The 22,328-nt window shown below is 39.0% G+C and overlaps 1 protein-coding gene across 3 annotated transcripts in view; it reads right to left on the reverse strand.

Annotated features, from left to right (window-relative positions):
• PIGK (phosphatidylinositol glycan anchor biosynthesis class K) overlaps positions 1–21,446 on the reverse strand; it is a 73,706-nt gene extending 52,260 nt beyond the window's left edge. For 2 of the 3 annotated variants that reach the window (XM_087731855.1, XM_087731857.1), the window contains exons 1-9: positions 21,307–21,446; positions 19,501–19,554; positions 17,164–17,255; positions 13,021–13,156; positions 11,675–11,786; positions 11,218–11,314; positions 10,756–10,873; positions 9,866–9,976; positions 4,857–5,029 (exon numbers count right to left, since the gene is read on the reverse strand). In XM_087731855.1, the coding sequence (XP_087587981.1) occupies positions 4,857–5,029; positions 9,866–9,976; positions 10,756–10,873; positions 11,218–11,314; positions 11,675–11,786; positions 13,021–13,156; positions 17,164–17,255; positions 19,501–19,554; positions 21,307–21,399 (986 nt within the window). In that variant the 5' untranslated portion in view covers positions 21,400–21,446. The remainder of the gene's footprint in view (positions 1–4,856; positions 5,030–9,865; positions 9,977–10,755; positions 10,874–11,217; positions 11,315–11,674; positions 11,787–13,020; positions 13,157–17,163; positions 17,256–19,500; positions 19,555–21,306) is intronic. The other variant, XM_087731858.1, reaches the window with a different exon arrangement.
• Positions 21,447–22,328: the final 882 nt, after the last annotated feature.

The following is a 22,328-nucleotide window of genomic DNA, read 5'->3' on the forward strand; positions in this document are numbered from 1 at the left end:
AGGCCAGAGCCCCGCTCGGGGGGGAGCTGGCCCGTGACAACGCTGCCGCCTGGCGGCCACCGCCGGGCACCGCCGCCCCCGCCCGTAGCCCGGCGGCCCGCGCGCCCCCCGCGGCGGCCGCAAGAGCAAACGCCTTCAGCCCGCCCTCGTGCAGCACCGGCTGGGGCCCAGCTGAAGCCTCCTCCGGTACCGTGCCGAGGGCTGCCCACCCCCTGTGCTGTCACCAGCACAAATACAGCAACTTTTATCTTTAAAAGCCTTTGCATGAAGAATAGGTAGAAAATACAAGGAAGCTGACATAAATCTATCGCTGATGTAACAGCAAATCAGGATGCAAATGAGAACTGGGAATTTCTCGGAGAACAAGAGCTTTCAGAATTCGTCCTAAAAATGATTTATAAAACTTAAAAGAATTACAGCTCTGAGGCATCTGGTAAAAAATGAACGGTGACTTCAGAACAAACCCAGCCTTTTTTATTTTAAGAAATGCCCACTGAGCTGAACAGCATCTACCAGCCAAAAAAATTACTTATTGGTTCACCAATTGGATCCCCATGGATTCAGGAACACACAAAGGCAGCTTTAGTTATTAAGCACGCCATACTGGTGGAACTGGTAGAAAAGAAGAAAGGACAGGAAAGTGACAGAAAAGACACACTAACACAAAAAAAACCAGATTGAGAGAACATTAGCTATCAACATACTGCAAATGAACCAATTACAATTATTCTGTTACACAAGCATCCTTCCTCACACAAGTGGCCAATTTATTTATTTTTAGGAAAACAGTCACTGCCAGTAGTACCATAATTCTTCTTAACAGAAGTATTAAATATGAAGCCCAATTCTCAAAAGCAATGAAACTAGGATGGTTTTATATGATGCTGTCGTTAATTCACTTCTTACTACCCTCAAGAGAAATATTTATCCCAATTTCTACCAACGCTTTCCGCTGATACACATCTTTTCCTCATGATAGGAGCTGAAAAGGAGAAAGTGTTCCAACTGGCTGTAGAGCTACAATCCAAGTTTAAGAGACACGCTCCTAATTTATTAGATGTACTAAACTCTGCAAGGCTCCTTTCCAAAGATGCAGGATTTCTTCTACTCCTTCATGTTTCCTTTATGCTCTTTCATGGGGATTTAGACAAAACAGAATCAGCTGAAGCCCCAGAACCCCTAGACTGTCAGGTTTTCTGCTAAAATTGGCAGCTACAAACCCAGTCAGGACTGCGACAGCTGCAGAACAAGCCCTTTGAAGTGAACATAGCTTAGATTGAAACTGCTATGAAGAAAGGAAACAGCAGAGGATTCTTCTTTCTATTTTTTAAAGCTTTTACTCACAAATATTCACCTACTACTATGTGGACAGAAAGAAAGCGTCTTCTTTTGGTTAATTAGTAGTTGTTCTTTGTACAAGTCTCAGCCAAAGCCAAAGGAAACTTCAAAGGCCTCACTCGTCAAATGTCACAGCTTGTGCTCAACATGAAACTGCCAGTTCTGATCTGGTTGCACAGCTATAGCTCACGCCGAGCTTGGGAGTGGATGCACATTACGAAGTAATTGCTAAGCGATTGTGTAAAAAAAGAACAAACTTCTGTTGAAAAGATTTGGCAAAGTCACAGCAGTGGGCAAGATGAAAACTTGAACAGTCTGCCAGCAGTACAATCCCAACACATGTTCATGCCTCACGTGATGGCATCTTCTTTACCCGTTATCTGTGTAATCAGTGGTTTACGTCTTTTGTTCATTTGGTTTTTAATGCCCTTATCTGCACATATGATACTCGCAATTTTAAAACAAACAAATCAGATCTAACGCAGACTACTTAAGACTGCATCGGAGTCAAGGTCTGCATTTCATTTTCTGCTCCACAACACGAATATTCTGTAGCATTCTACTGCCACCAGTGTGTAAAAGGAAAAAGGTATCCAGCTAACATAGAGCAAAGAATAAAACAAAGAGGAAATGATTCATAAAGGAATGAAGCCAAGAGACTATATCAAATATTAAACCAATAAAACCTCTGCAAATTATCTTTTAGGAAAAAAAAAAATCTAACTGGAATCCAATACAGAAAAAAAAAAGGAAAAGACTTAAGATTCTGCATAGATTTTGTCAGAATAAAAAAAGATCTGCACACTCAGTAGCCAATGTAATACACCAAAATTTCTATTAGTGGTATATATTTGTGATCTAGCAGATACTTCCTGGTAAATACTTCTTGCAACCCCTTAAGGGGCACAAGTTCAAGTATACGTGACTTTTTCCTCTTCATACAGGCTTTTAAAACAGTATTAGGCATGAACAAGATTACTGATGGCTAATTTAGAAGGATTATTCATTGTCAATAAACCTGGTTTAGATCTCTCCCAACGATAGCAAAAAGAATAAACCAGGCTGTGCTAGCCCCATCTTTCCCTAGCTACTGTACATAAGAGTGCAATCTGGGGTGTCAACAGCCATCACATTCCCAAAAGGCACAGAATGGTTTAACTAACACTGAGGAGGTTGCACTCACATTCTTTCATTCAAGGGTCATTCATACATTAATTTCGGACAAACCGGGTAGTATCTATTCAAAGATCACATAAGTTGTGAAGTGTTCTGACTTCTTAACAGCCTCAAACGTAAATGTGTGTAACGTTTATAATATTCTTTAAATAACACCAGAGTAACTAGGTCTTGCAGAGCAGACCCTCCAAAACCGCTTTTTTTAAAAAAGATTTAACATTTTTAATTAACAAATTCACTTCAAGCTATAATTCTTAAATTTGTTGTAGCAAAACAGATCTCTCTCATACCAAGAGGTACTGACCTCAGAATTCTGTTTAAGGAATTTATTAAGCACTCCACATCACTATCTATACAGCTATACTACAGTTTTCCAGCACTTTTCTACAAAGTCGGTACTTTCTTCTCCATTAAAAACACACTCTCTATAAACTCTTCCAAAGTGGTAACAAGAAACTGAGAACTGAGGTACTTTTTTGGAAAATTGTATCTGAATATAGTGCAATGAATAACTCGCTGTTTTACACAAGACCACTTAAAAATCGTCGTGCACGTTACAGATGTGAGGCCGTATTCCGTAAGTTGCTGCTGTGTGCTTCCATTCCTAGGCACACACGTTCTCAAAGACTCTCTCAAGCTAAAGGAGAACTATTTAGCTATTAAACCAGCATGTTCCCATCCCTTCCAATTTCACAGATTTAAGCTAACTGGAATTGCCATGATAATGTAATACAGCTTTCAGTAAATATCAGAACATTTCACAAGAATAATATTCCTCTCTGTGCGTACGTGCCCATTTCTCAACATCGCTTCCGTGTGTTCAACTCAGCAGTGTGCCAGATACCCAAAAACCCTGCATATGTTGGCACCAAACTAACTCAAAAATAAAAGCTGAAAATCCCAACCAGTCATTTCCTGTTTCAGAACAGTAAAGTTGTCCAAACCCTATTTCTCCTTTTAATTGTCCACAAATTGGAAACCCACGTAGGTAAGTTTTCGTCATGGTTTTTGACTGGCAAAACGTCTGTTGTTTGCCAAAAGCTTTTATCTTCTTCAGAGAAAAAACAAATTTTGTGTCACTAAATACTATTCTAAACTAAAGTCACAAAATTAGCTTGAGATACATATGGTTAGTACTAACGCACATGATGCAGATAAAAATACAGTATGAAAATAAAATATGAAATACACTGAACCGTGTAGGATATTTTTAATTATGAGGACCAGAGTTACTGTTATCTTTAGAATAGACTAGACTATTTCAGTTGGAAGGGCCCTACAACAATCATCTAGTCCAACTGCTTGACAAATTCAGGGCTGACCAAAAGTTAAAGCATTGTCCAAATGAATCTGAAACACTGACAGGCTTGGGGCATCAACCACCTCTCTAGGAAGCCTGTTCCAGTGTTCGACCACCCTCTCAGTGAAGAAATGCTTCCTAATGTCCAGTCTAAACTGCCCCTGACTACTTTAAAATTAATAAAACTACTATCCACTAACTTGTTCTTTGATTTGAGCAACAGTACACAAGGTAGAAAATAATTTACCTAAATTTATGGGTTGAAAAATATTTCAACCCTGGTATAGCAGACTATTTCAATCCCTCTTTTTTTTTTCCCCTCCTAGAGGACAGTATCATGAAAAATAAAAGATGCAACAGAAATGGAAGTACAATGCTAAATAAAACCCCACAGTACAAGCACATCTTCCTTTACATGTTCCCAATAGGTGGCAACAGAATACCAAAAATACAAAGTAGTTTATAATTCTTTCTTCATCCACAAGGTAATGGAAGCCTCGTTACAACTTCTATCAATGAACTCGCACCAGCAGTTTTATTCAAATGAATCGCTGCATCTCAGCAACAGAAATTCTCAGGACAGTTAAAGTCAAAAGCCAGAGAATTCACAGAACAGAAACAAAGCATTTATTAAAAAGCTAGTCGTTATGAAACAACTAACTCATGGCTTATATTCGGAGCTTGTCTGAGGGAGTAAACTATTGCAAGCAGGAATTTACAGTAACAAAATATTTCTGCACATTAAAGAAGAAATGTTAAGGAAGAAAGAAAAGTTTAGTCGAATTTTTTTGTTGCTGACATCCGTACCTTGGTCTTTAGCAGTATTTATCTACAAGACTGAATAAAGGGGTGAGCATTTTTAAACAAAGTTTTCAGCTGACAAACCCCAACTTTACCAGTAGTAGCAGGTCCATACTAACTCCCTGATTCTTTGTAAGAAATGACACGAAATCGGAGTTGTTCTTTCCTTGACAAGTCATATGACTACTTCGTTTCTGTGGTGCAGAGCTATACAAATCAAGTCTAAATAATGACTACTTACTTGCTTTCAAAACCAGCTAAGTCACCGTCCAAAGAAATTGTCTCTGTCGTAATTTCAACCTTTCTCACACTGCCAAAGAAGTCTGTTATCAGCACATTTTGCGGGTCTCGCTGAAAGAGATCAGTTCGGTGCCCAGGTGTGGAAACGCACAAACTTTTTGGACAGACCTGAAACTGGAAACCAAGATGGACATTCATATCCTGTCCCCCATTCATCAATAGTCTCTACATATACCTTGCAAAATGAAATTGCTATAAAAAGAAAACGCCACACATAACTTCTATTAATCTCAGTACAAGCTCCACAGCTGAAAAAAATGACAGAACAAAAACATTAAAAGGCATAAACATCTTGATTATGCATTTCAGAAAACCTTTATCCTCACAATTATGCTGTTCGAGTTTAGAAATGCTTCTGTCAAAGCCAGCCATCAATTACATCTAATTGATTAAATGCACGAACGTATTTCTGAATATAGATGCAGCAATGCTGCTATAACCTTCCAAAAAGCACAAGTGGGTATAAATTCTTCATATTTACCAAAGGGAGGCAGGCAAGACTAAACAAGCCTTGATAAGTAGCTAATAATAAAGGCTTCATAAAGAAGCAAGAATATACATTTTGATCGAAAAGAAAAAAAATCTCTTAGTCTTATTTCTACTTTATAGCCTGCAAATTAATGCAGAATTAGGATCTTCATATATCAAAGGTGTTTTATGTACATTCAGTTCACAGAGACATCCTGTAAAACCTACAAATTAGCTATATACCTTATTATTTATTTTATCTATGTGTTTTGTCTACATATCAGATCCACTATATCCAGCACACATTGCAACACCTGGAAGACAAAAACAGCACTATCTGTTTTCAATGAACTCAGTTCTGTAAAAAGGTACATTTGCAGAAAAGAAGTAGACGTAACAGTGGCAGATTTGTTGTGGCATTTAGAATATCTGACAAGACAGCGTGCCTATTAAATAACAAGATTGTTATGTACCCAGCAGATATTCAAGGCAAAACCAATGCACTTTGGACACAATGCCTTTTTGTACAAGTCCTACCACACTCGCCACAAAAGTCTCTAATATTTCCCATCTGGACAGATTCCTTATTTCAAGGGATCTGGTAATGCACATAATGTAATACAATAAATAATAATTGGTTTGTATTTTTATTAATAATGCTACCTAGCTTAAAGTGCCATGAAATGCAGGCCAAGGCCTCAATCTCTCTAGCCTCCTTGATGAGCTTGGAAAGCTGAGTTCATGCCTCAATCATCTGAAGGCACTTCACAACCAAACACACAACTCCACTAGACACAGGAGTTAGACACACATGCCCGCTAGACAGAGGCGAGAGGTCTACGGTGCTCTGGACAGTTCCATGAGCAAATGTCGCTGTCCATTCAACTGTCTCATGGGCAACCTGCAGACCACCTGGTAATAGCATGCGTTATATGAGTCCGTATATATTCCAGCAACAAAGAATATTTAATAAACATGAAGGATGCTCTCAACGTGGATGCTCATCTTCCTTAATCTTAAGTTGTCCAAGTGATTTTTCACAAAGAGGTTCATCAGTCACTGGATCTAGAGCTCATATACCTAATTACATCACGGGTCAGTTCATAGAAGGTTGCACTCTTAGGACAAAAATCACAGGGCCTAGCTAGCTCAATGCAGATGCAGCCTCAATTATCCCAGATCATGATGGACAAAACCTGTGAGTTTCAGTCCATACTTCCTAGCAGAAATTCTGTGCTCAGCCTGACACAAAATGCATGGGCTTGTATGGCTTCTTCTCTTAGGACAACAAAGCCCTGCATTTAAAGTTTCCCAGAGAGGAAACAATATACCTGGCTTTTCTTCATAGAGGACTGATTCTAGCTCCCCATTCCTCCCTCCTGCTCTATTACAGTTTCTCGTTTATACCTTGCCTTTTTTGTCTAAGCCTGTAAGCATACGGCATTAGGCTGCTGGTCCAGGGAGCCTTCAGCTCACTTTCACCTTTACCTTAACTGAAGCATACAAGCACACATATCCACTGAGCTCTTTTTTAATGATTCCCAACGCTCTTGCTGGCAGAGTATCACACAGCTGCTAAAGAAAAGATAGGGGCAGATCAAATCTTTCTGTTATCCTCCCTGTGAAGTGAAAATGAACTAGGCTCATCAGCATCACGCTTCCCATACAAAGCCACTTGTCAATGCAAACAAACCTTCTTAAGTTTCAGTTTCACCAGAATGCAACCAATTTGCAACTCTGCTCCAACTAAATGCACAAACATAAAAACTAAGTCTCTGAAGTAAGCTATAAAAGCTAAGTATTTGTTTTAATCCTGCTATTTGATGCATAAATCTATGATGCAGTTATACTATTAAGTCTCTCTTCCAAGCTCTCAAGAGAGCATAAATGTCCCAGAACAACTGCATCAGCACTGGAAGTGGGAAACTGATACTGCATCCAACTATTTCTAACCTGTCCCACAACAATTTACTACCATAAGATGTTGAGATGAATCTTGAACAAAAATGTGCAATGGCACTGAGAAGACTTCAGTATTAAAAATCTACCTATTCAGTACCAGTGTAAGAAAAGAAAGACTGCAAAGCAATTACACCACAGCAGACTAACACTAATAACTGAGGTCTTCCGACAAAAAAAGGCAAACACTTGCTAAATGAAACACATTTCTTCATGTGTCAATTTTTCCAAAGTTTTAAAAATAAGATACTATTCAAATAAAGCTAAACAATTCCCCAAAATGGAAACTTTGTTATCTTGACTTTTCTTAACAACATTTTTAGCTATTCTATGACAAATGATATCTCATTTAGAAATTTCTTTGAACCTTATTTTAAAAGTTCAAATGTGTGACATTTCAATTTAGTCTTTACTTTTTTGGAATTGTGATCAAACTGAAAGTCAGTCATTTGCACAACTTTATGCTATCCTTTAGCAACACAGATGGAGCAGGTGGGGAGTAGGTGGAGTGGATTGTGAAAAAAGATGTCTCACTCTTTGCAGGAATGCAACATCCAAATCTTAGGTGGTTGTGAAGGGAAGCTGTTTTAAGAGTGGTTGCAGAAAAGTAAAGCGGTGATGGGATAGAGGCAGTGTAACAAATACACAGTAACTCTAAAAGAGCAGACATTTAACGCATCAGAAGATCAAACAACTAAAATTTAGCTAATAATTTCAAAGCTAGTTAGTGAGCCACTTAGTATGTTACCCTGAGTTTGGAAAGTGTTAATTTTTAAAAAAATCAGACGTGGATAAGCAGTAGGTCTTTGGTCTTAAACCAGCACAACACTAACAGTGCATTCCAGTGCCAAAGTATCCCCTATAACTGCTGGCAAATAAATGGGCTTGTATCCTTACCATGGACTTAACCATATGTCATTTCGGAACTCTGAGGTGAAGGCCTGAAAAGCACTGACTTGAAACCAAGAGGTCCCATTTGCTGAAATACGTGCATATTACGACTCAGTACCTGACCATCACAAATCATGACTTATTTGGGTCCATTCTCTTCCCTTCCCAGAGCAACAATAAGCAGATCGACATATGATAAGATGACTTACATGATGCAAGGAATTTACTAGTGTGGGATAACTTCCCACAGGTCTTCCCGAGTATTTGGCATATAAGCAAAAACAAAAATGCAAGAGCTCAAAAGGTAAACTACTTGGCCAGCTAACAAGTCTTCTACATTTTTCAGAACTGGATTAATATCTAGCTGGCTAGACCAGTTATACCAGTTCCCAGGTGGTGTCTTATACAGTAGAAACCACTGTTCATTTTTTATGACTTTTTTTTTAACATCAATTCATTTTCTGGTTTACAGAACAGAGTTCTAAAGTGCTGTTTGAATGAACTGGCTAGAAGAAGATACTCAATAAAGAGCTTGCATATTCCTCTGTAACGAGATTTATTTTAAAGTTACCTGTATCCCATGATCAGAAGGTATTAAATTACAAGACAGAATTTCATTCCCATGGTAGTAAAAGAATCTTGAATCTTAGTCACTGAATCAATTCTGTATCAACATAAAATCTGTCAAGTGTGGGCTGTTCAGAGAGAATTCTACTACACATCTAGCAGCCAGGCTAACACCATCCTCTGTAGACAGAGGGTGGCATAAAACTTTTGAGCAGCTGCTCCTTTTACAGAAATGCATCAAAGGACAATGTGTTCTGTAAGTGGTGGCTCTTAGATCACTGACACAGCATGTCAGGATTTACAGCTACAAGGAACCAAAGCATAATGTATTACTACAATGAAACTAGTATTGGAACAGGTATAAAGGGTTAATAGAGTAAATAAAATATGGTTACTTTTTATGTTATCTCACCAGTGTATACATCTAACTGTTATAGAGGCATTTTCGTAAGTTTTATCATAGGTTATCTGCTTGGGGTTCTTTTACCTCCTGCCTCATTCCTGAAACCTACAATTAGTATTGACCTAAGATATAATTAACTCCAAACACTGATGGATTTGGACATACCTTGCTCTGGAATCTAAGCAGATATACAGAGAAACTAGTCTCTGCAGGCATTTGTGAGTGCACAGTTAGAATTTTAACTGTTTAATCACCTTTGTTAAACAATATCAATGCCTGCCTTTCCACATCTGCAAGGTGTCTGCTATCCTTTAAGCTGATTTTTAGAATCTTCCTACTATAATTTTCCATGTGCAAACACTTCATTGTATTAAAACGAATATTTAATGAAAACTTTATTCATTTTTCCATGAATAAAAATCTGGCTAATTTTGGTTAATTTTTTTCTGTAGCCAGCGAACCACTTTCACACTGAGGACAATCCTTTAAGTGTGACACTACGACTACATTTAATAATGGCAAAAAAACACTCCCCCCAAAGCTGCTTCCCAGAGAAACAGCAGGAGAACAAAAAGCATTCGAGAACCCTACGGACAAAATAAATTAGTTTTGAAACTGTTAAAGTCATTAGCATATTCATGAATGTTGAGTATTCTACTTACTAGGTCATTCATATTTGTCTGACTGGCTGGATGAATTTCTTCCAAGAACTCTAGCACATAGAATGTATATCTGTCCATAAGATGAACGCCAATCCCAAGATCAGGTTGATGCTTAAAAACAACACACAGCAGTTACTGGGCATTTGCGGGAAAGAACTCAGTATTTAGGAGAGGGAACAGAATGTAATAGCATGTTACAAACGTTAAGCATAATTTTTTTTGTTCTTAGGCAAATCACGCAAAGAAAATTACTAGCCATGAAGAAACATATTGTTGACAAGCTGAATAATACAGTTTATCTTCATTTTTCTAGACTATATCCTGGTAATCTCCATGCTTGACAAAAAGCAGGGAACCCTTTCTTCTTAATGGTCCAGTACAGATTTGTGGGCTGCCCCGAGCTTCTTAGGACTTGGAAAACAGGGCTAGGAGAGATGGCTTATCTTACAGCACTGTGCAGGTTCAGGTAATCCTGACCTGCTGGTTTTGGTCTGACTAGGATCTCTCTCCTATTGCTCCTTCTGTGATTCAGCTGGGATATAATTACAGCAGGTGAAAGGTAGTGGGTATTTTTTTTGCACATTAAGTGTAAGAAGTCCTAGATTGAATATTCCCCACACATATCTCTCAGTAGTCTTCCCATAAAATTTCTTCCTATGCCAGGCAATGCATAAATTGGCCAGTAAGCACAGAAATCCATCGTTAGCCTGGTTCTTTGGGACAGTGCACAAAAACAAGCAGGAAAAGCACACTTACAAGTTTTGTCAAAACCATGCTTTGTAAATAAACACCTTACGCATTCAGCAATTAGAAGGGAAATTTTTAGTTAAAAGTCAATAGGACCTCTGGCATTCTGAAAACTGTCTTCAGGATCACAAAAATCTACTTACCGATAAAGAATCTTCTCCAACTTGGCTGCTAGCCAAGGCCATTATATTAGGTGAATAAAATCGTTCATACATGGATGCTCCTTGACAAGTATCAATAATAAACAACAATTCATTGTACCTAAAAGAAATAAAACAGCCTCCTTACCCATCTCTCTTTAAATTGAAACAACATACAAATACTTTGCTTTTTAGTTACCAGGACAGCTGCTAGGAACCTAAGGAACAGAAGAGTTCACACTGGTTGTAAGATGCGAGTTTAGTCAAAGCAATACACTTGAGCAGCTGTAACTGCAAGAAGCTGAAAACAAACGATAAAAACCTTCTTTCTGAATGCAAACTTTTATGAAATTTTATGGACAATGGATAGTATCACTGTTGAAGGTAAGCAAGGCCTACTAGGTAAGACTTCAGGCACGTTTGTGAAATACAGTATTTAACCTTTAAATAATGCTTTTTTCTTACCTTCTTTTCTGCCACATTTGTTCAAAGGCATCAGCAAGTTCTACATTTGTGATTTCTTCAGAATCTTGAAATTTTAGGAAACCATTTCCACCATGGCCTGACAGAAAAATCAGAAGTTAGGCAAGTACATAGGTTAAAGGAAGATATTCAGCCTGATTGACCATTCTTCTATAAAAAAGGCAAACAATTCTCTTTCTCCAAACAGACTCCAGCAAAAGAAAATATTAGTACAGTAAGAACAGTACACATACATCATTTAAACTGGAAACTATACTTGCTGAGTACTACCTTACAGGTTTTTTCTTAATTAGTATGACATGCTAAAAAAAAACAAAAAAAAATCCTTTTGTTGACCCTTTTGTTTGTTTGGACTCCTGATGGGTTTTCATGCTTTCAAACAGGCCCATCCAACTGAACAAGAAACATCAATAAACTGTATACAGAAACCTGTAATTACCTGTCATATATATTAGAATATTGCTTCTGTCATCAGAAAGGAGACGTTTAGATCGCGGTGTGCTTGGTGGGATTCTTCCTGTTAATACACGCAAGAAATTCTCAACGGTAACCTATGAATAGAAGCATAAAGCTATTTTCTAAAGAGAAAAAGATATTAACAACTCTAGGATGGGTTATATAAATTAAATAATGGAACACTAAAATATGCAGTGTATCTAACCAGATGTAATGTTGCATGGTATAAACTGCATAAACAGACATTTTCTGTTTAAGGTTTTAATGCAGGTTTGCAGTCATATGGTACCTTTTACTTTATTCCACTATCATCAGCCTGTTGCTTTATTATATCCAATAAGTCTACTACCATTATAATTTCTAAATACATTTTCATTGATCTGAAAACCTGTCAGCGTATAGCTTTATTCTGCCAAAGCTGCTCATGTACTTACAAAATGCTCCAACATTAGCGTGTGTTACCACGGAAAAATAAAAGTTTACATTCCCTCTGCAACTCAGGAAAGGAAAAACAAGATCAATTTTGGTTACATAAGTCTGAGTGATCAGGTAAGACCCATCTGGATGGTGACTGTAAAACATCCTATAAAACACCACTTCCTCTTCATGCAGATGTACACAGCTCAGACGCTAGCAGCAAATCCATACTCAGGAAAAAACATGATAAAAAGAAAATCTCTGTTTCAGTGTTGTATCTTCACTTCTTTATACAAAGCTTCAGAGAAATAAAACACCTACTATATACTTAAATATGCTGCTATAAACCAGTAATTATTATATAGCACTATTAAACCATGTAACTGATATCCAATTTAAGATCAACTGGTAAAGACACTGTCTGTTTGAAGGAATAATACACAAAAATGAAAAGGTGGTAGAATGCAGATTTCTATATAGTAACTAATTTACAGTAGAAATTTAAGTAGATCTCCCTAATGAACATTTGACTTGCATGCCAGAAGTTTCACAGTGGTGTTAAGTGTTTGCAAAATGAGACACTGACCAGCCATTTCCAAAGAACAGAAATTTCAGTCATACGTGTGTATTCCTAACACATACAAGGAGTTCCATATATTCTTTTAACCGTGGAGATTCCATTATTTAAAATAGCCAATACACAACATGTTTCTAGTATAATAAATTTCAAATACAAAACTGAGTATCAAAGGGGGGAGGGGTGCATGTTTTAAACCTATCAGTTGATAATAAAAGCCCAGCCCAAACGCAGTAATGTGAATAGAAGGACTTCTTCAGACTTCACAGATGTTGTATAAATCTTTAAACCAACACTAAAAACAAAGACAAATGATTTAATTAAAGTGCAGTCACCTCATAGCTTCTGTAATCCACTTCCACATCATCTCCATAGACATTTAGCTCCATGTTTTTATGACTAAACACAGTAGCTGGTTTGGGATTTCTGGGATTACATGCCATATCATCTGCTAGCATCAGGACAATGTGACTATGGAAAATAAGACAAAAACATTTCAGCCATTCTATTTTCACATAACAGTCAAACAGAAATTACAACACTGTCCCATGATTACAACAATAGCTTATAACATTAAGAAGACTCCTGGAATTGTAAGTGAAACTTTGCTTAATTATACCATATTTCCTTATGCACATCCTCACTATTATAAAGATACCACACGTGGAAATGCAGCTAGCTGTTATTTATCTACAGGATTAAGTTTGGCCAAAGACAAGCACAAGGGTAGTTGACATTAGCAACTTTATGATACAGACTTGCCTGGACCTGGGCTGGCAGAACTCTTTATAAAAAATCTGGAGATTTTTACAGGGCACTAAGTCATTTCATGCAGCTCCACAGAAGAAATCCCAGCCTTTTTACACCCTCTCAGACAGATCAATTAAGAACATTATGACAATTTTTAATTAAATTTGAGGAGCTCCTGAATATTTCTCAAACCATTATAGTATATCTGATACATTATTGTATTATTATCTGTGTTAATTGAATTCTTCTGAAGAACACAAGTGGGTTGACACCAGACATTGTTTTCTTCACAGTACCAAGAAAAAAAACAACCCAGCATTTCGTAGTACCTAGGGGAAAAACAAAAAACCAAACAAAAAAAACCCCAAACAAACAAAAAAACCCAAACAAACAAAAAACCCAAACAAACAAAAAACCCAAACAAACAAAAAACCCAAACAAACAAAAAACCCAAACAAACAAAAAAACCCAAACAAACAAAAAAACCCAAACAAACAAAAAAACCCAAACAAACAAAAAAACCCAAACAAACAAAAAAACCCAAACAAACAAAAAAACCCAAACAAACAAAAAAACCCAAACAAACAAAAAACCCAAACAAACAAAAAAACCCAAACAAACAAAAAAACCCAAACAAACAAAAAAACCCAAACAAACAAAAAAACCCAAAGAACCCAATGAAACAGCACATTATAAAGCTCTTCCAAATTGCATGCAGCCAAAGATCTATATTTCACCTGGCAGGGTCAGATTTGGGTCAAAATATGAAATAACTAGTAGACACTGGAGATTGTTAGCACTAGGAAGAATATGCCAGAGACGTCTGGAACAAGGTGAAGTCAGTCCTTTCCTTGGATAACGCTCTCTTAGATATAGTTTCTCCTGGACCGTAATCTTTGTGTTCTCCCAAACGATGCTTACAAAAGGAAAGCTTTGTACCTGCAAAGAATGCTGCTAATTCAGACTCTCAGGCACACAGTTATAAATTAAACTATGTCCTGCTATTTAAACACCATTCCTGTGCTTGTCATTGTTCACCTGTATGTCTGCATGAGCATTTTAAGAGTAAAGTTATTCTTTGTTAAGAGCCGATACACTCCACATTGCACAAAAAAAGGAAAAAAAAAAAAAAAAAGGAAAAAAAAAGAGAGAAAAATGTTGCCCAAAATAACATAAGCATAAATCCTCAAAAATAATCAAAGTAAATTATTTCAATGAGAATAAAATGCTGGCATAAATATGAAGCTGCAATCACAGAAGCCAGAGGAGGACAACTACAGAAGAGAAATAAAGAATTTTTTTCTCCACACATGCACAGCAGCACAAAACTACTTTTATAAAAGAGTATCATTTAAAGGGAATTAGTTGGAAGCAAGTGTTGAATATATGCCTTGCAGATTTACTGAGACAGTCAGGTGTACACCCATTTTTTGTATTATACTCAGAAGAGAATATTCCAGACTAAGCCACCACTAGGCCTACAGTTTAGCACTGTATTTTTGCTAGGAATGTGTCTATTAAAAAAAAAAAAAAAGAATTAATAATCACACATCATTCAGTAAAAGGTTCTGCATAGCAGTAGTACAGACAGGTGACCACAAACATGCAAAGTCTGTATACTCTATGGCATTCTTAAAAGCATATGAAATATTCCACGGTTAAACAGAACCACTGTGTACAAGTGGTACATAGATGCAGCAAAACAATCTAGGTGTTAACTTGCATCTTAACTGTTAAACCAAAGTAATCTAACCATATATTATATTAATACTATCTTCATGACATAAAATTCACACTGCATAATGATTCCAGTAATCAAAAAGAATTTCTGGATTCATTCTGGCTTTGTTTTATTTTAGCAAAACTTTCCTTGTATGAATTGGAGCATTATGCCCACATGTCAACAAACCAGAGCAACTTACAGTTATAAAACCACAATCCATTTTCCTAATGAGTTCTGTTGTTGGATGACAAATCTATTTAAGCCACCAAATTGACACAGGTCCACTCAAAATGAGACTATGCGCAAACCCCTCCAAAAAAAACCAACCCCAAGAATCACAATAAATGTTTATCTTTAAGATGTGATTTGGGTTGTTTTTTTTTTCTTTTTAGACTTATCAACAGCAAAGAAAGAAAGACACGTAGAGGAAGACGTTTGTCTAAGGGAGAAAGCCACTCAAATCCATGGAAAAATTGCTGCAAATGGGAAAAAACAGGCTCTCGCTCTCTCTCTCTCAGTCTTCTCCAATGTCTTATTCTTGACCTTAGTCTAAAGCATTGCTGGCTTTTTGAGATTAATTTCCAGATCCTTGGGTATGGATAAGAAATGGATCAGGATACTGAACAACAGAAACCTCCAGCCATGCTGTAGTTTTTGCAGTATTTCTAAAACTGCCACCTATTTTGACCTTAATGGTGAAGATGGATGGATGCAGAGAAGATGAAAGTTCTCAGGTAAGCGTAGAACTAGTGAAAGAATTTCTAAGGTAGGGCCTAGGGCATCTATGCTTCGAAGACTAGACAGGAAAGAAGACACATGCTTCCGAAAGAGACGTGCAAAAAAAATGCCATATTTCTGTGGCTTTCAGCCCATAGTGCTTAGGCCGTACGTTCCCTTGGATTTATAGTCCCCAAATGCTTCCAAAAATTAGGTTTCTGCATCCCCTCTTTCAAAAACCAAGAAGTCACTCTCTTCTTTTCAAAAATACACACAGGAAACAGGATGATGCTGCCACTGCATTCCCAGCTGAGTGGAAGCTAAGTGGGGACTCCAGATACTACAGTTTTGGACTTGGACAAAAAAAAGAGTCATACAAATTTAATCCATCAGAATATGCATTTTGCAATGATGGAGCAGGCCATACCTCTTTAGGCAGACATGCTGCAGAACCTACCAGTTCTCTAAACTAACACTAAAAACCAGGGCCACCAGGATTTCCATAGGAGCCTATGGATACACATAGCCTATTATTCAATGGATGTTGGTGTCTAAAATTCGCTTCTGCAGTTCTGGTACAAGTAAATTGCATTCCAAAACAGCTGATGGAACTGTGCCGATACCCCTAGAACTTCTAGTAGGAACACAACTAAAAGACACTTCGGAACAGTTGGTTCACCTTCCTAAGCCTGTTGTCAAAGAAGGGACATGTTTTAACCATTCAGCTATTGCTAGAGAAGCACAATTTGATGGACAAAGCTTCTGGTTTCTCTAAAAACATCATGCAAAATGGATTTTTCAAGGCTGCTTTCAATATGTAGGGGCTGCTTTGTTCAGGGCCTTTAGTTTAGAGACTCTCAGTGTAGTTGCAGATGTGGAAGTCTTACATTTTAGTACAGTTAGGGTTGCTAACATCTCCACACTGAAAGGAAATTAAAGTACAGCAAAAGCCATATCTCAGAGTAGTACTGTCATTGCTGAATGCATTTATCAATTTTCACATTATGCTTTCAGCAATTTACTAAACGGTACATTTTAGTGCCCAGATAGCTACTGATGTTTTTAACCTAATTAGCCTATTCCAACTGGAAGTTTTATTATGTAACTTGTTGCTTTTCCTTTTGAACGATATTGCCGCACTTTTCAATACGCTGATGTGATCACATCCTTCCTTTTTACTTTTATCCAGTTAAACTGAGAAGAAAAATGTATTTTTATACTGCTTCAGACAACAAGAGAACTTTAACAGCACATGTGCAAGGAATTGTATTCACCAAGATGCCCTCACCTATCAGGAATGCCCAGCCTCTTGACGCTTCTGTATACTGAAAGAGTATTTGCCACATGACGATAATTGAACCAGAATCGAGATGTACACACCTTGAATTTTTAAGGGAGGAAAAAAGCATATTAAATAGTGTAAAAGATACAAATTGGCCTGGCACATTGCATCAGAAGACCATGATTACAGGAATATCAACAAACTAGTAACAAATCAGGCAGAGCATACCAACACCAAGAAACTTGTGATATAAGCTATATAAATCTTTGTTGTACCAAAGCAACAAATGCTGAAAATAAAAGTTAAAAAAAAATGTTCTTAACATACTGACTCATGAAAAAAATTGTCATAAACCCCAACTAAGTATAGAAAGTGGCACTTTAGGGAATAATTCAGCAATAGTAAGTGGATAAGCTAAATTTTTTCATTTGCTTTCTCCACATCAAACGGAAGAAAAATCAGAGGAAGAGTCTCATCTCAATAGCAAACCCATTCTGGGAGCATTCTTGCACAAAGGCATAAGTGAATTCATGCGAAGCCATACACAAGGGAAAATACAACGAGAATGTTTGCATTTAAGGAGTCAAATATAATAAAGTAAGAGCTAAGTGAGCTCTAACCAAAATCTGAATACAAATTCTCAAAAATCTCGAAAGAGTTCAGGTTCTACTGTTCTAACAGGCGAAGGGTTGGGGATCAGCCATTCTGTACTTAAACTATTCCCTAGGTCAGATATTATTTAATCTGTCCTCAAAAACCTCAAACCAATGATATTTCAAAAACCTTCAGAGGCAATCAGCTGTAGTTTCTTCCTAGCCTTATGACTGTCCTTGTGTTTAACTTCAGTTCACTACTTTTTGTTTGTTCCACACCAAGGGCAGCAATTCTCCTTTGGAGACAAATTTTTTTCCCTTTTACAAGTCTTTCAAACAGACAAAAGAAGTATTTTAGAAGAGGTGACTTTAAAAGAGAAGCAGGAAGAAGCATTTAAGACAGTTTTTAAATTTTGCAGCTTTAAATGTACAGCTCTAATTTAAATAGAAACATCTTTAAGTTATACTACGTAACATCTTTTTCTCTAGCCTTTTCATATACAGAAACGAGTAGTAGCTTAAATAATAATAAAAATTCAGGCTGAAAGGATCCCCTTGTGGTTCGATCATCCTGTCAGCTAGAAATTTCAAAAAACCCTCACAGGAATCAGTCCATGAGAACATTTGCCTTTTGGCAAGATTTAAAGCTCTGAAAACTAACTGTGGGCAATCTAGCTGTGACATTTCAAGACATTATCATCTGCCCCCTTCCTTCATTACCTCCCTTACAACACAGTGGAAAATGTGTCTATGCTTTAAATACAGCTGTTCACACTGCAGCATATTAATTCAAACGACTGATGAGGTGGGATTGCAGTACGATCCCAGGCTTGAAGTGCCTGGTAGCAGTAAAACCCTCCCTATTTTACCACTTAAAAATTAGTAACAATTGTTACAAAGCTTAATCGTGAACTACTGAAAAAATATAACAAGCAGAGAATCTGTTGAGGACAGAAAGTATAGCTCCTTGGACCTAATTTTCCACTTTCTTTGTGTGTGTTCACAGCTACTAATAAAAGCACCTATTTGTTAATAGTATTAAAGTAGTACTTGATGTTTTAATAGTTTCAAGTTTGTACATTGGAGAATATAGAAATTATTCCTTCCAATTCAGTTAATTACTGTTAACTTTCCTTTTACATTGCTCAATTTTAGTATCTGGAAAACAAACAGCTGCTACTGAGTAATTACAACAGTGTTCTGAAACAAATTAGTCATTAAGACCTGAATTGTGAGTAAGAACCAATTGTGTAGCATGATTCAAAGCTAATAAAAGATTCATGGCAAATAAAAAAACACTAGGATAAGAACAGTTGATCTAAACATTATGTTGCCTGAATTTATTTTATTCTAAGCCTGTTATCACAAGTTAACAGATTGAATAAGAACAAAAATCAGAAATAAATTGTACCTTTCTGGTGAAAGAGATTTACTTCTCTGATAACAGAATTACACTTTTGTTCAATACGCAGTATGGTAATTTAACTGTTTTAATGCTGTCAGAGCTTTTGTTTTATGAATCCTGCCATGTAGCTAGATGTTTTGAGTGCTTGAAATGCAGTCATACTGAAAAGATAATTTTATTACAGTGTAATAGATTTGCAGACACAATTTCAAATTTATTCATTTCCAAGTCTTTATCTTTCCATTTCTTTCAAAGCAACAGAATTCTCGAGCGACTGTTGCAATTATGGCTCCTGACGAAAAATTGTCAACTTTATTGGAAGAAAACAACCTGGACCACACTTACCAAAACTGCCCAGTTATTTGTATGTCCACTTCTAAAGAACTGTTCTGCTTGATCCTGTAGGATAGAGAAAATATTAGATGTTTTTCAGCAATAAGAAAGAAATGACCGCTCATATTTTTGTTGTTTCCACAAAACAGCGTTCAATGCATATGTTTACCACACCTTAACAGTGAATAAACCTTACAAAAGCTTCAAAACAGGTAGTTTTTTGTATTCCATTTTGCACATTTCATGCAAGCTAATTGCTCCAAATCTTTCCTTGAAACTTGCTAAATAACAAAGGAGAAAGAACTATTAGTCACTTTCAGCATAGTTAAAACAAAAAGCCCACACATCTCTATTCCAAAGGACACTCTAAGAACAAAATAAAATGATTTATTGACCTACAGTTTCTTCCCTAATGAGAAATGGGGGTTGGCTTAATTTCTCTTTTCATTGTTCTTCTCATCTTTTCAAAAGCAGGTAAGTGAATCTGCAATTTTAACTCATTTTAACTCATGGTTACATTTATCCTCCAAAATCAGGAGCTATGACAACAACCACCTTCTCTATAATGTGTGTTATCCATAGTTCCCATGGTGCTTTGCAGAGGAGAGGGCCCTTTTTCTTTAACAGAGAGCATAAATCAGGGCACAGAAAGAGGATAACACTTCTCGGAGGTAAGGGAACGAGTCTGTCACAGGACAAGAATCCAGACTTGCTGATTCTTAATCAGACTCTGTTAACTCTCTGAGGGACACTGGGCTGATGCCTGTGGTCTCACACAAAACACAGTAACAGAAAAAGCATTTGTTAAAATATACATAAAGCATACTGTACTTCAAGTAGCAAACAAGTTGCAGTGTAATTAGTAATCCAAAGGCTCTAAAAGTATTTCTATTGCATATTTTTTGTCTTATTTGTAATCAATTTCAGGTATAACAATTTGTTAATAAAGCAGAATTCAAATGCAAACAACACCCCAGATGTAGTGTGGGCACTATGCAAAAAGCATAACGACTGAAATATTGTTACTCCCACCTGAAAAAAAAAAAAAAATTAGCTCCTTCTGTGTGTAAAATGCCCGACACCTGCGAGAAGGGCAGGCGGGCATCAAGCCCAGGGGAGCCCGGGCAGCTCCACCGCCTGTGAGAGCGCCCCACCCTGGCTTTTAGGCCGCGGAGCCCTACTCACACCTACCACAGCCGGCCAACGTCCCGAAAAGGAACGCAAAACACCGACTACTGAAAGTTACACTGCGTAGCCAAAGAGAAACGGCGTTTCAGAATCCTGCAAACGTATTGAAAAACGGGTGGTTTGTTTGGGTTTTTTTGTTTTTTTTAACTTTTTTAAACTGTTTTAAAAAGTTACGTGTGCCTGAGGAGCCCCCTGTTTCTGTGCCGTACTGCCTCACAGCCTCCAGAACACCGACTCCCCGGGGCCGGGCGGGCAGCCGCCAGCGGCCCCCCGCGTTACGCCCAGGGGGCCGAGCGAGGCGGGGCCGGGAAAGGCCCGCCCGCCCGCCCGGGGAAGGCAGCCCGGCGCTGGGCACCGGCCGCACCTCGGCTGGGGAGAGCCGCTCACAGGCTGCGCCCGCTGAAGCCAGCACAATCCCTCCCGCAGCGCCTCCGGGCAGCTCCACCGGCGCGGCCCCCAGAGCGGCGGCGGCGGCGGGGAGGGCAGCTGAGGGGCGGCAGGCGCGGGCTCTGCCCGCGGAGGGGAGGGGATGGGGAGGAGATGGGGAGGAAACAGCAGCACAGAGCCTGCGGCGCGGCCCAACGCCGCCCGCCCTGTCTCCCCGCCGGCCGCTCCCACCAGCCTTCGTACCTGGACGCCGCTGGCGAGCGCTGCGCCGCAGCACCCCAGGAGCAGGGCTGCTGCGGCGCGGACACGGCAGGCGGCGGGCACCGCGGCCGCCATCTTACCCCGCCTCCTCCGCAAGGCTCCGGCCGCCGCAACCGCCGGAAGGGGGGAAGCGGCCTCTGCGCATGCTCCGCGCCGCCGCCTCAGGGCGGGGACCCGTGCGGGACCTGCCCTGTCACCGCCGTCCCCGCCGCCTTTCGTTCACTCCCGGCGCTTGGAGGAAGGCGGTTTAGCAGGAGTAGTGCCCTTGCTCTGAGCCGCGCCGGACGCGTAGTCACGTACCAGAGCTTCCCCGGCCCCTGGAGAGCTTGCTGTAAATTCGATTTTTACAGAGCTGAGGCAGAAATGGTAGCAGATCTCGCCATTCACTTGAGCATGTGTGTTCGTTGTGGCTCGGTTGTGCAGCCCTGCCCTGCCCTCGTGCATCCCTTGGACAGGCCCAGCTGGTGGTAGAAAACGCTGCGGCGTCGCAGCTCGCCTTTGGCTTGGGAGGCTCCTGGGGATGCAACGGCGGCCGTTTCTCAGCCTTCTGCCAAAAATACGCTCGAATCAGTGGGCTTTGCTGAAGTTACCAGGAGGGCAGGACACGCTGAGCTGTGGGCCAAGGGTGGCCTCAGGCCTTGGAGAGCGAAGGGGAGAGCTGGGGAAAGGGACCACCTTTGGTGGGGAGGAGAGGGGGATCTCTTTTTGTCCAGATGCCTTGCTATAGCCTTGCCTTTGGCACGTACCGCCCTCAGAGCCGATGAATCATCAGATTTTTATTTCAATCTATTGAACCACTTGGTATGATTCTGTTATTTCCACTAACTCATCCTGTCAGCACCTTTGTTCAATTGCCTGATGCCTTCCATCAGTGAAGATTCAGAATCTGCCCTGAACCATGGAAGCTATTTCCTGCTCCGTTTACTTGTCATCAGTAATGACTTTCTCAGACAGAAGCATATTTCCATGTATTGATGTTGGAATTTCAATAACACCAGTTTGCT

Source organism: Nipponia nippon, unplaced genomic scaffold, assembly GCF_047370975.1.
Source record: "Nipponia nippon isolate SJK-2023a ecotype South Korea unplaced genomic scaffold, ASM4737097v1 scaffold_5, whole genome shotgun sequence".
Taxonomy (NCBI): domain Eukaryota; kingdom Metazoa; phylum Chordata; class Aves; order Pelecaniformes; family Threskiornithidae; genus Nipponia; species Nipponia nippon.